The following is a 14,451-nucleotide window of genomic DNA, read 5'->3' on the forward strand; positions in this document are numbered from 1 at the left end:
TCTAAGGGCAATCAATATTCTGCTCAGTCATCTTGCAACTAGCTGGGCCAGTGACCAACTGCCTCTTGGCTCAATCAATGGTAAATAATCTGACTTGGACAGAACTGGAAGGTTGAACACGATCTCTGCCCTCCTTAGCTTCCCTTCTCCATGCTCTTTTTGCTGTTCTGTCATCAGTTGCTCTGACGTCTGTGTGATCATACTGAGGGAAGCAGTTCTCATAGGTAAAGGCTTGTGTTCCCTCTGTGTCTCCCCCTACCCTCCTTCCTTTTCTCTTGGAAGGCCAAGAGCAGAGGCTGACTACAGAACCCCAACAGCCTGTTCACTAACCCTCCCCTCTTCACCCCCTGCCCATTACCTGCCACTCGGAGGTCACAGGCCAGGGCAAGCTCCAGGCCCCCGCCCAAGGCAAAGCCATCCATAGCTGCAATGGTGGGTGCTGGGAAGGCTGCTGTGGAGATGAAGAAGGGTCAGGACCAAGACAGACACCCACCTCTGGTGAGGGGCAAGCTAGTTGGAATAAGGGACTCACTAGCCCTAGGTTTGGAGACCTCCCTTGGTACCTCAGCCAGGTTAACTGGAAAGTCAGTTTTGCCATGGGGAAGGGAAACAGGGAATGGAGATGCGAGTGGGAGATGGGCTGACTGTGCCCCAGCCTTTCTGTGTGCCAAGCCCTGTGCTAGGTGCTGGGAACCCAGACCTGAAGATGTGACCCCTGTCTCCATGGGGCTCAGTCTAATGGGGAAGGCAAATGGACAAAAAGACAATGGTAACCTGGTGCTCCAATAAAAAAATCTTGGAGGGTGGGTCAGGAAGGCCTCCTGAAGGAGGAAGCATGGAGACCTTGAAGGAGAGTGAAAGTTCAGGAACCCAAGAAAGGGTATTCCTGGCAAAGATTCCTGCAACTGTCAAAGCCTGAAGGCCTGTTTGGTGAACTTGACTCCTCTGGAATGGCTAGACTTGAACCCTAAGAGTGGTCAATAGAATGGAGCACAAGAGCCAGGGTCCCCCCTGGGGTAGGAATGCTCTCTGCACCCTCTTATAGAATTTCTTGTGGCCATACCCAAATCTTAAGAGTCTTCTGTCTACACATGTATTCTCTTTAGAGGGTGGGTGAGGAGGGGCTGGCATCAGGAGTTTCCAACCCCGGACCCCACTCCCAGATCTCACCAATGTCATTCATCAAGCCTCGGAGTCGCTGGACAAAGACCCCCACCTCTGCTGCACTCATCTGCTCCCGCTCCTTCAGGTCCGCACCTGCAGATGGCGAGGGTTTGGTGCCATCCCTTGGGAAAATGGCTTGTTATGGAATCTAACCCTAATCCTTTAGTTGGCTAAAAGATCCAGCAAAGGAGTCTTGAGGTGAAGCAGCCAGAGAAGAAGGAGAAACACCAGGAAACACAGTCAAGGAAGCCAGAAGAAGAAAGAAGAGTGCTGAAAAAGGAGAGATGCAACAACCACAGCAAAAAGACAACTGAGGCCAGCGCAGTGGTAAATGCCTGTAACCCCAGCGATTCTGGAAGCTGAGGCAAGGGGATTGCAAGTTCAAGGCCAGCTTCAACAACTTAGAACCTGTCTCAAAAAATTGAAAGGTCTGGGGATGTAGCTCAGTGATGAGGCACCCCTAGGTACAATTCCTGGTACCAAAATAACCAAAAATAAAACAACAACAACAAAACGAATTGGACTTCATCAAATAAAATAACTCTTGTGCATCAAAAGACAAGAGAGTGCAAAGATGATCCATAGAATGGGAGAAAATATTTGCAAATCATATATCTGATAAAGTATTAACAGGGCTTGGGGTGTGGATCAGAAGAGAGTGTGTAGCTGTGTGTAGCCTTGGGTATGATACCTGGCATATGTGTCTCTCTCTTTTTTTCTCTCTCTCTCTCTCTCTCTCTCCCCACACACACACACACACACACAAATTATTACCTAAGATATATAAAGAACCCCTACAAATCCAGAACAAAAAAAGAGAACTGATTCAAAGTAGGTAAAGGACTTGAATACACATTTCTCCAAAGAAGACATGCAGATGGTCAATAGCATACATAAAGATGCTCACCACCATCAGTCTTTAGAGAGATGCAAGTCAAAACCACAGTGACATAGTACTTCCTATACATTAGGATGGTTATTATTTAAGAAATAGTGTTGGCATGGATGTGGAGAAACTGGAACCCTAGAATACTGCTGGGGGTAATGTAAAAGATGTAGCTATTTTGGAAAACAGTTTGGTGGCTTCTCAAAAACTTGAGTGTAGTAGCACATCCTGTAAATCCCAGATATCTGGGAGGCTGAGGCAGAAGAATCATGAGTTCAAGGCCAGCCTGGGCAACTTAGCAAGATCCTGTCTCCAAATAAAAAGGGATGGAGATGTGGTTCAATAATAGAACATCCCTGAGCTAAATCCCTGGTATCACAATAAATATAAAGTTACAATTCCAGTCCTACGTCAACACTCCAAGGAGTTGAAAACAGGAACTCACCCAGATACTTGCATAGCAGTGCTCACATGGGGCATTATTCACACTGACCCCAAAGTGAAAAGCACAGGAATTGGTAAACAGAATGTGTTTGGTAAACAGACGTTCTGACACTTAGTTACAACATGGATGAACCTTGAGGACATTATGCTATAAGTGAAATAAGCCATACACAGAAAAGAAAATATTTCATGATTCTAGTTAGAATAGGCAAATTCATAGGGAAGAAAATAGAATAGAGATAGGTTGTCAGGGACTGGGGTTGTGGGAGATCATAGGTGCACATGATCCTAACAGCTCAGACCAAAGAGCTGAGCCATATTCTCTTGACTCTGAGCATCAGGCTTCTCCCTTCCCCCTTCCCACCCCTTCACAGCCTCTTCATGCCTCCCTCATGGTCCCTGTTTTCCCCTTCCCAACCACCATTCCAGAGTCAGTTCTCAGCTCAGCTCTCTTGATTTCTCACTGTGGGCCTGCGTACATTTTCCCCTACCTTTGAAACTGAAGTTCATGGTGCTGGTTCTGTTGTGAGAACCAAATAACAGGTTCAGTGGACAGCTTTGGTAACAGACTGGGATTGATTGTATGGGTGAATAAAGAGGCAGAGTCCCATCTTAGCCACTGACCTGTGAACATGTTTGGATTCAGTTTCTTAATTTCCTCAGTGAGGGGTCAGAACAAAGCATGGGATAGCAGAAACAACAGAATGTGGTGTCAGAGAGGTCAAGATCAAACTATCTCATATGGCTATGTGACCCAAGGCAAGGAATTTTACTTCTTTTAGAATTTGCATTTGTAAACTGGAAATATGTATCCCTGCAGGCTGGTGGGAGCCCTGCAGGGGACAGAGAGGGACCCACCTGCACAGAACACACCCTTCACTCCACTTCTGAAGAGCAGGACACGCACTTTCTGGTCCTCCCTTAGCCGGGCCAGAGCATCCAGCATCTGCAGAGGGCATCCTGTCAGTTACTTCCTAGTCCATCCCCAGCCCCACCTTGGCGCCCTCCTTTCTTACCTCGCTGACGAAGATGTTTCCCAGGGCATTGCGGGCATGGGGTCTGTTCATCAGAATCTCAGTGATTCCTGCAGGGGACAGGGCAGCCTTGGGTGAGCTGGCTCTGCTCACCCACAGGGTGGTTGGAGGCAAGAGGCCTGGGTGCTGGGAAGCCTCTGCCCTTGATGATCAGTGGGACTTGGGGCAGGTCACAAACTTCAGCCTCAATTTTTCCAGCTGTAAAATGGAGACAGTAATCTTTGCTCTTTCTGCCTCTCAGAGGAAGTAGAAGGGCTTGTGAACCACAAAGCAAAATGGGATGAGGAACAGGAGACAACCACAGGAGCCCCTGCCTGCACAAATCAGCACCTTCAATTTCACAGCTCCTTCCATAATTTTCTTCCTTTCACAACCAAACCTCTTCCTCTAAAGAATTAAAATAAGGCAAAACCCTTATAATCACCACCCAGGATCAAGAACTAGAATTGTGCCAACCATTTCAGCAACCCCTCATGTGCCCGGACTCAGTCATAGCTCCCTCCTTGACCCCCCAGAAGTAACTCTTCTAACTTTTGTGTAATCACTTCCATATATTTCTTTATAGTTTCCTTGCCCAAGTATGATTCCTTAGACATCACAGATTAAACAGTGCTAATTTAAAAATTTACTGTCCATTAAAAACTGCTGAGAGCCATTGCCAAGTAGGAATGACGCATCGAAATTTCCTTGCCAGCGTACCCCATGTTGCTTAGAGGAAGGACTCCTGGAAATGGACTTGCCTTGGACAGTTGCAGTGACATTGCATGTATGCTTGAGTAAGGTCACCTTGCTCAAGGACCAGGGCGGATCCAGGTTTAGGGCGGATCAGGTTTTAGGGAGAATCCCTCTCCTTGGGTTTAGGGCGGTTCCAGGTTTAAGGTGTACCCTGCCGGGAATAGGGTATATCCTGCTGATTAGAGCCTGGTGGAGTATGTGGATTTTGCCCAGAATGTGAATTTCCCCCAGAACGTGTTTGTAGAGGGCCGGTGTGAGTTCTGGAATAAAGAATTGCTGTTTGAATCTACAAAGCTGTGAGTGGGGGCTGGGGATGTGGCTCAAGCCGTAGCGCGCTCGCCTGGCATGCGTGCGGCCCAGGTTCGATCCTCAGCACCACATACCAACAAAGATGTTGTGTCCGCCGAGAACTAAAAAATGAAAATATTAAAAATTAAAAAAAAAAAAAAAAAAGCTGTGAGTGGCTCGTGATTTTGTGCCCAGCCAGACTGCGGCAAAAAACTTATTAGAATCCTGAGTCTCCCTCTAGCTTGGTCCTTCTCTCAAAAGTTATTTGTTGAGGAAACAGTAGGGTTTCTCAAAGTCTAGATTTTGCTGATTGCATGCTCATGAGGGCAAATGAACCTCCTTTTTTTAAAAAATATTTTTTTAGTTGTCAATGGGTTTTTATTTTATTTATTTATATGTGGTGCTGAGAATCAAACCCAGTGCCTCACACATGCTAGGCAAGCACTCTACCACTGAACCACAACCCCAGCTCCTCAACCTGCTCTTCTGTCACAAGAAATTAGCAACTAAACCCAGAGGGATTTTTGTTTTTTGTTTTTGATACTGGAGATTGAACCCAGGGACTCTCTACCACTTAGTTACATTACATTTTTATTTGGAGACAGAGGAATCTAACTAAGTTGCCCAGGTTGGCCTGGAACTTGTGATCCTCCTGCCCCAGGCTCCCAAGTCACTGGGATTACAGGTATGTGCACGACACTCATCTTAAACACTTTTACAGTTTACAATAAAATTGAGCAGAAAGTGCAGTGCAGAGAGTGCCCATGTTCCTCTGTCCCCACTTAGGCACGGTTCCCTCACTAGCAGCATGCCCTACCTGATTGGTACATCTGTTACAATCGATGAACCTACCCTGACACATCATCCCTGGAGTTCCTAGTTCTCACAAAGATTTGTTCCTGGTGTTACCCTTCTTGGGTTCTTTTCTACCAGGTTGTCAAAGTTCCTTTTTTTTTATACTCAGGGGCACTCGAGCCATATCCCTAGCCCTATTTTGTATTTTTTAATTTAGAGACAGGATCTCACTGAGTTGTTTAACACCTTGCTTTTTCTGAGGCTGGCTTTGAATTCGCAATCCTCCTCCACCGAGCTTAAAGTTCCTCTTTTTTTTTTTTTTTTTTTTGCAATAGTAGGGATTACCCTCAAGTTACATCCCCAGCCCTTTTTATTTTTTGAGACAGGATTTCATTAAATTGTAGAAACTGGCCTCAAACCATAATCCTCCTGCCTCAGCCTCCCAAAGTAGCTGGGATTACAGGTTGCACAACCTCACCTAGCTGTACATGTTTGTATTTAACATGTACTGTCTTCTGTATGAGACATTGATTCCAGAGACCAGGACAGACTCATGGAACTTACAATCTAGCGGAGAAAACTGATATTAAATAATTACTATTTGTAATATGAACTCATAGGGAAAAAAATGGATAAGCAGGTAAGGGACATGCTAACGGGCAGAGGCAACCCCATTGTAGGTCAGCTGATTCCCCAGAGGACAAAGTGACCTTTAAGTTGAGAACTGATGGAAGAAAGGAATCAGGCAAAAAGTTTGAGTGCACATGTGTGTGTATGAGTATGTGTGCATCATGTACACATATGTGCATTCACATGTAAGTGCACATATGTGATTGGATGTGCATGAGTGCTGGTTGTCAGGGTGGGTGCAGACAGTCCAGGAGTGAAGCAAGCAGAGGGAGCAGCGAGCTGAGGACTGGTGCAGGGAGAACAGGGTGCCTTCCGGAACTAGAGGAATTCAGTGTACAGGGAGAGCCTGTGACATGGGGCCTGTGCCTGCTGATCTGCCCTTCTCTTCAGAGAACACCCCATGTTCATTTGTTATAGAGCAACAGAAAACTAATCTAGTCACCATGTCCTAACATTGACAGAAATGTTCCCCTCTCTGCTTTGCTTCCCTGTTCTGTCCTTCCTTTCTCTCTGACTGACTCTCTCATCTTTTAACTTTATCTCTTCTCCCATTTTTATGTTATGCCCAGAATACTGACTGCCAAATCACTGTTTGGTTTTTTGTTTGTTTGTTTGTTTGTTTTTGGCTACTGGGGATTGGACCTAGGCACTTTACCACTGAGCCATACCCCGAGTCCTTTTAATTTGTTTTAAATTTTGAGACAGGGTCTTGTTAAGCTGTTGAAGCTGGTCTTGAACTTGCAATCCTCCTGCCTCAGCCTCCCAAGTCACTGGGATTCCAGGTGTGCACCCACTATGTCAAGCCTGACTGCCAAATCAGTCTTTGGCTCAAATCACAGCTCAGATGCACCAGCTCCATGGCCTTGGATAAGTCCCTTTACCTTCAGACCCTCAATGTCCTGATCTGTGAAGGGAAATAATTAAAAGATTGTCATGAGGATTAAAAGAGAAATGTGTCCCTAAGTGTCTAGCCAGAGTTTGAGTCTGCAGTAAGCAGGGCAAAATGTCCTGGGACTAGGGCAGCTCTGGGACCTAACAGAAGACTACTCCAAGTTGGAAGCCCTGAGGGGCCAGGCAGGAGTATTTGGCTTTCATTCATTCACTTGGCAACAATTTGCTGTATCACATGCCAGGTTCTGGAGAAACAGGACTCAGCCATGGTCGCTGCCTTCTTGCTGCAGCCTGGATTCTAGGAACATTGCCCTTTCTGCTCCAGTAGTGAGGGTGGCTCTGTAGTGTGCCTGTCTTCTCTTACCAAACCATGAACATTTCTGGAGCAGCTGACCAAGGTCATTTCTGTCTGGATGGCCTGGATCACAGGCTGGATGGTGTATGGGCAGGTCAACAGAAATTACTGGAAGGTAGTGTGGAGAACAACTGGTTTAACAACTTCTTACTATACAGAAGGGGAAACTGAGGTCTAGAAACAAGAGTGTTTGCTCAAGTAACAGCAGGATGCAGCTAGCACACCTCACCCACAAAGTGCTAATTGATGGGGTAAAGCTTTGTCGTAGAGGTTTGCCCAGGTTTGAGGCTATAGATTTGATCTCCAGAATTGCAAAAAAAGCTAACAACCTATGAAGAAGACAAGCCCAGACACACAAAACTTAACTGGAGGCGGGACATGCAGCATGGCAGGGGAATTCCAGAAAGATTCATGGAGGCAGAAAGGAAGGGACAGGACCTTCTGGACACAGCTGGAACAAAAACACAGAGACTGGAAAGCTTTAAAAGAGCCCATTGGGGCCAGGTGTGGTGGTTCACACTGCAATCCCAGCAACTCAGGAGGCTAAGGCAGGAGGATCTCGAGTTCAAAGTCAACCATGACAACTTAGCAATACCCTGTCTCAAAATGAAAATAAAAAGATTGAGGAAAAAGGGTTGTGGATGTAGCTAAGTAGTAGGGTGCCCCTGGGTTTAATCCCCAGTACTCTCCCTCCCTCACACAAAGGCACACACAAGGTTAAAAAAAAAAAAGGAACCATGAAGAGAAGATGGAAAGGCCAGGCTGGGGCAGAGAACCCTGAATGCCCAGGTAAGGATTTGGAGTAGAATTACTCCATGAACTATAAAGAACAAAGCTGCTAAAGAAGGATGAAGAACTGTCAACCAGCCACTCCCATTTTCCAGGACAAGTACAATGTGGCAATGCTCTGGTGCCATCTGCCCCAGTGAAGACAGAGCTGTGGCTTCTAACAAGAACACCAAATGACTCTTGAGTCATTTTCTGGGTAGTTCTCCTATGTGTGATTTCTTCCTCACATCTCCTCCATGACTTTTTCCTTGACTTCATTTTCTCCTCTGTCCCTGACTTTCACCCTCCTATAAGCCCTCTGGCAGGGGCAAAGGCTTAATGGACTGATTCTTGTTATTCATTTCTAGATGAAAGGATTCCAATATTTACATGTGAGTCCAAAAATCCAACTTTCTGATGTACAAATCTGTTTGATGAATCAATGAGTAACTGGAAGAATCAGTGATGACCTCATGGTTCAGAACTTTGTAATCAGACCTGATTCTAATTGCTAAATCCTCTATGCCTCATTTTTGTTTTGTTTTGTGCAGGTCTGGGGATGAACCTAGAGCCTCGTGCATGCCAGGCAAAAGTTCTAACACTTAAGTCACATCCCCAACCCCCAAATTTTGTAATTGGATAGTGGGGAAAAGAATAAAAAATATCTCAAGGCAAGCACTGTTGCCAGTCTGTCAGTGAACCAAGCATGAGAATATGTGGTATTTCTAAGGTCCAGCAATCCTACCACTGAAAGTTGATTCAGTGGGACGCTGGTGGCCCTTGTGTCTATCAAAAGTAGCGGATGTACATAAGGAATAGTGTACAACAGCAAGGAACTAGATTTATGTGGGAAAATAGCTTTTTAAAAAAGTGTCAGGGCTTAAATAAGAAATACGAGATGTAAAATGTACTGCTAATGGCGTAGATTAAAACTCAGACACAAATAGTTCATCAAATGTCGGTGGAAGGAGATGAGATTAAAGAGAAGCAAAGCCACCACAAGGATCTCACCCGGATGGCTCAGCGCAGCGGACTAAGGACAACGGTCAGCTCACGGAATGCACCCGAAACAAACACACAAAACCCGAACACAACATGCAATCAACGGTGGTATCTGCTAACAACCTGTTAACTTTCAGAGGGAAGCAAAAGTTTGAAGAATAAGCGCGCAGGGAAAACATGCGACCTGTCCCTGCACCTCCCTTCCCCGAGTCCCCACACGCCGAGCGGGATTGGCTCCGCCGTCTCCGCCCCCGGAACCTTGCCAGGATCTTTGGCTGGGAAAATGATCCGGTATTTTAACCCAATGCCATCTCTAAGCGACTCTTCCCCCCTCTCACAGAGACTGAGGTCATCAAATGGGGAGTTGAGGAGACCGACAAAGTCCCATTCCCGTCAAATCCGGGCATCCTCCTCGCCGGCCTTGAGCCACTAAGAGAACCTGGACTGGGAGGCAGGCAATTTGAGATCCAGTCCTCAAAAGCACGGAGCCCACAGGCCTTAGTAGTCTTCCCGCGTGCCGCGGGTGCGCGGGGCGTCGCTTTGGCCTTTGCAGCAGGGCTGGGCTCGGGGATCGTCTGTCTCAGTCCGGCCGAGCCAGGCCGACTCCTGGGCGCGCCCTGGGACAGCGCTTTTACCTTGGTCGGGACCCGCCAGGGCGCGCACTTGGATTTCATGGCCCCCTGAAGTCCCATCGGAGGTGCAGCCGCGGACCCCAAGGGGACTCCAAGGGCGCAGGAGCCGCAGAGCGCGCAGCATCGCGCGGGCTGGGAAGGTGCTACTTGGCTCCGCAGATGCCGAAGATGCGTAGTTCCGGCGGCGGGCGAGGCCTTGCAAACTGCTCCACCTACGGGCCGACGCAGCGCCCCTGTCCTTAGCCCAGGGTGGTGGTGGAAAAGCTCTCTTCTTGTGATTTGGGGCAAAGCTTTTGTCTGTGCTTTGATTCCAAAAACAGGAATAGCGACAGTGACTACCTCGTGGTGGTGTGGAGATTGAATGGGACGTGTGACCTTTGCTTACACATATATGCAATAGATATGCTTTCATTTAAAATATGTCATTCATTAGTCGAGCATTGTCTACATTCACTTACCTCCCTGAGTCGCCTCGCGTTTGTGCCTCAAATATAATGGAGGGTAACAGTGAGGCCAGTGTCTCACCTCTCACTAAATGTAATGCTCCTTCCAATTTAATACTCAATAAATTGGCTCACAAAAATATTTGTGAATTGCTAGCTTCTGTGTCCCGTTGTCCACCCAAACTCCCTTTACAGACTCTAGCAGGGCGTTGTTTGGCTCCTATGTAGTGGAACACTCAAGAGTGTTCAGTGAATATGCTCCCTGTCCCCTCACTTCCTACCCTTTATTTGTTGAAGACCCCAAAGCCACCAACAGTTCTGCCCCATGCTGTACTGTTAGGTGATCTAAAAATTCTCTTTCAAGTCCCTGCTATTTGGAGGGTCTCTTTGTCACCAATTAATACAGCCTCTTTAACAAAAATAGGATTACTGGTTTTTTTTGTGTGTTTGTTTTTGGTACTGGGGATTGAACTCAGGGGCACTCAGGGCCCAACCACTGAGCCACAAACAGGGTCTCACTGAGTTGCTTAGTGCCTTGCCCTTGCTGAGGCTGGCTTTGAACTCATGATCCTCCTGCCTCAGTCTCCCCAGCCTCTGGGATTACAGGTGTGCGCCCACCACAACCAGTAGGATTACTATTGTTTTGAGTCCTGGGGGAACAATCAACCAGAGATATTTTGGTTACAAATACCAGTTACAAGGGAAAGCTACCTAAAGTGACTTAAGTAAGAGAGGTTTAGTACCAGGGTACAATGAGCAGAATGGGCAGTGGAAATGTCCTGGTTTGGGCTGCTATGCCAAGCATACTATGGGATGGGTGGTTTAAACAACAAATACTTCTTTCTCAGTCTGGGAAGCTAGAAAGTCTCAGAGCCAGGCACTACCAGTCCCAGTGTTGAGAGGGCTTGCAACAGGTTTTCCCACCATTTTCTCTCTATGGCCTCATACCGCAGACAGCAGAGAGGGTTGAACTCAAGCTCTTCTGTCTTTTATAAGGGCATAATCCTATTCATGAGGGTTCCATCCTCACAAACTAATTACCTCCCTGAGTCTCTATCTTCTGTCACATGAATTGTCAGGGTGTCGGGGGTAGATATTCAGTCCATAAAAGGAGCCAGATGCCTTCTTTCTGGAAGTGCATGGTCTGACCCTGCTGCTTCTCCTGGGCTCCTTTCATACTGAAGCTTCCACGTGGCTGTTCTAAGCTTCCTCAACTCTCCATGGCTTTTTTTTTTTTTTTGCCAGAGATTGAACCCAGGGGCACTTAACCACTGAGCCACACCTCCAGCCCTTTTAAATATTTTATTTAGAGACAGATCGCATAAGTTGCTTAGCACCCCACTAAATTGCTGAGCCTGGCCTTGAACTTGAGATCCTCCTGCTTCAGCCTCCTGAGCCACTGGGATTACAGGTATATACACCACTACACCTGGCTTCTTCTCTCCATGGTTTTTGAATTTAAGCATTTACCATCATCAAGCAACACAGATCAGTCTAAATCCATATTCCAAGAGTTTTTGGTGGGCCTGCATTGCCCAGGCACCCATTTTGGGTTCAGCTAGGAGATGGAGGCTGCATGTGGTTAAATATGATCACTAGGGCTGCAGAGAGAAAATCCCCTAGGGAAAGAATTAGGTCAGCTCCTCCACATTGATATGGAGCCAGGTGGAGGAGAAAATAAGTTTCTTTTGGAACATGATGCTTTTGAATGATGCTGACCTTCTCAGAGGAAATGGTTTGTGAGATGCAGACAACAGCAGATAAGAGAACCCAACAGAGGGGCCTGCAGTTCAGGATTGGGAGTACAGGGCTTGAACTTTGAGTTGGAACGAGATCTACAGCCTGAACACTAGAAAATACTTGCTTCAAGACATTTATCACTATTAGAAAATAACTTATTTTTGTTTTCTTTACTAAAATAAAATTTCCATTAGAACATGGACTTTGCTTTCTTCACTGCCAAGCACATAGCAGTCACTCAATAAATATTTACTGAATGAATGAGTGCCAGGCTCTGTTCTGAGGGCAAGGGTTGGGCTATTGTCCCCTTTCCCAAAGGATTACCCTATTTTGAGGAGTTCAGCCAGGTGGGCCTGGACACCTGCTAGGGTTGGAAGAGAGGCTGGGGGTATGGGGAGAGCTTGGCTCTGGATGGCCAGGTACATATCTGGGATGGTGAGGGTGGGTGGTGTCTTTCTGTTGCCTGTTTACTGGATCATATATGAGGGTTAAAACACAATATGATTAAATCTTCTTTCTGTTTCCACATTTCATGTATTCTTTCTGGCTAGAGCATTCTCAGATGAGACAAGGATGGGCAGTTGAGTCAGTTTACAGAGACCTCCTTGACTCTCAGGACTGAGATCACCCCACCAAGCTAGACTGGGGATGCCTGCACTAGATGTTGGCCTAAAGAATGTGAAGGAAGGGAGAAGGAGATAGGAAGAAGGCATGGGGCAAAAAGGAGTTAGAGAACTAGAAGAAGGGAATGGAGAAATAAAGATAAAAGACAGAGGGACACATTTAAGGAAGAAATAATACCAGTTCTCTACAGTCATTTCCAGATAATAGAATGTAATACTTCATAATCCATTCTCTGAGGTCAGCATTATCTTAAGATAATAATTAAGACATTATATGAGAGGAACACTACGGATTAATATCTCTTATGAACACTGGCCAAAAAAATCCTTGACAAAACATTAGCAAATAAAATCCAACAATTGTTGGATTATTATTATGCAAAGGGTAATAAACCATGTCCTAATGCAATTTATTTCAAATATCCAAAGCTGGCTCTTTTTTTTTTTTTTTCCAGTGCTGGTGATATAGCATGGGGCTTTGTGTGTGCGCCAGGTAAATGCTTTCCCACAGAGCTACATCCCTCAGCCCTCTGGTTCAATGGTTTAACTTTTGGAAATCAATGTAGACTGCTATAACAACAAGCTAAAGAAAAAACATCTGATCATATTGATGACTGATGCAAAAGCATTTGACAAGGATACCTGGTGTGGTGGTGCACAGTGGTAATCCTAGCAGCTGAGGAGGCTGAAACAGGAGGATCGAGAGTTCAAAGCCAGCCTCAGCAAAGCTAAGTGCTAAGCAACTCAGTGGGATCCTGCCTCTAAATAAAATATAAAAAGGGCTGGGATGTGGCTCAGTGGTTGACTGCCCCTGGGTTCAATCCCCAGTACAAAAAAAAAAAAAAAAATTGACAAGGGAAAAAGGATTCTGGAAGATGGCAGAGTAGGAAGCAGAAGGAGTCTGTCTCCTTATCCGAACAACAATTACACTTGGCAGAATTGGTCTGAAGTACCTATTTCGGAACTCTTATAGTCTGTTGAAAATTTGAAACTCCTAGGGGAAGGTATAGACCATAAATGAAGTTGGTTTTAGTCAATTTTTTAAAATTTTTAAATTTTTTGTAGTTATAGATAGACAACATATCTTTATTTTGTTTATTTTTATATGGTGCTGAGGATCGAAACCAGTGCCTCATATGCAAGGCAAGTACTCTGTCACTGAGCCACAACCTTAGTCCCTTAGCCCTTTTAAATATTTTATTTAAAGACAGGGTCTCGCCGAATTGACAGGACCTTGCTAAGTTGGTGAGGCTGGCTTTGAACTTGAGATCCTCCTGCCTTAGTTTCCCAAGCTGCTGGGATTACAGGCATGTGCCACTGCACCCAGCCTGGATTTCTAGGATTTTAAATGAACTTCCAGGGTTCCTGTTTACCTGAAAGCTTTGGAACCTCCAGGGAAAATCAAAGGAAAATTTGGGGTTGAAGGCAAAAATGAGATTTGTATCTTTTCACGTTCATCAATCCTGGGAATAATCAGGATCAGGAAGGAGAATGGCATAATTATTACTAGGAGTTAAAATCATGAGTTTTGCTATCAGTCAACTTTGGCCCAAACCTTCTTGGCTCCAATGCTTGTTAACAGGCCCAAATCTGGGCTTTTGTTGCTGAAAAGTCAATACTCGGGAGACATGAGCTGGTGGAAAGGAAATCAGTTTTATTGAACAGGTGGCCTGAGATAACCGAGGGGCTATTGTCTTCAAAGCCCCATCCATCTTAGGGAACTCAGGGACACAAAAGGGCTTTTATAGAGGGAAAGGAAGGGGAGGGGCAGAAAGACTATGTGCTGAGTTGCACATCCAGGCTCCGTAACTGTATTTGTCATTCAAGGGGATATTTTTCTTTTTTTGCTGGAACATCCTTGAGATTAATAACTGACCTTCACTTCCTAGGCTGGCTTTTGAAAACAAATTTTTAAACAAACACATTATTTCCCTGCAAGTTAAACATGATTCCACTTTTAATTAAAGAACAATACGAGCAAGTCCTTGGCCCACATTTTTATGTTATCTGAGGACTGCCAG

At 45.7% G+C, this 14,451-nt stretch overlaps 1 protein-coding gene across 3 annotated transcripts in view; it reads right to left on the reverse strand.

Moving 5' to 3' along the window:
- Echdc2 (enoyl-CoA hydratase domain containing 2) overlaps positions 1 to 10,066 on the reverse strand; it is a 51,607-nt gene extending 41,541 nt beyond the window's left edge. Inside the window, exons 1-5 of one of the 3 annotated variants that reach the window (XM_077791661.1) lie at positions 9,628 to 10,066; positions 3,511 to 3,578; positions 3,353 to 3,440; positions 1,171 to 1,257; positions 359 to 451 (exon numbers count right to left, since the gene is read on the reverse strand). In XM_077791661.1, the coding sequence (XP_077647787.1) occupies positions 359 to 451; positions 1,171 to 1,257; positions 3,353 to 3,440; positions 3,511 to 3,578; positions 9,628 to 10,036 (745 nt within the window). In that variant the 5' untranslated portion in view covers positions 10,037 to 10,066. The remainder of the gene's footprint in view (positions 1 to 358; positions 452 to 1,170; positions 1,258 to 3,352; positions 3,441 to 3,510; positions 3,579 to 9,627) is intronic. The other 2 variants (XM_026381651.2, XM_026381644.2) reach the window with 2 other exon arrangements.
- Positions 10,067 to 14,451: the final 4,385 nt, after the last annotated feature.

The sequence above is a fragment of the Urocitellus parryii genome, chromosome 11 (genome assembly GCF_045843805.1).
Source record: "Urocitellus parryii isolate mUroPar1 chromosome 11, mUroPar1.hap1, whole genome shotgun sequence".
In the NCBI taxonomy this organism is placed as follows: Eukaryota; Metazoa; Chordata; class Mammalia; order Rodentia; family Sciuridae; genus Urocitellus; species Urocitellus parryii.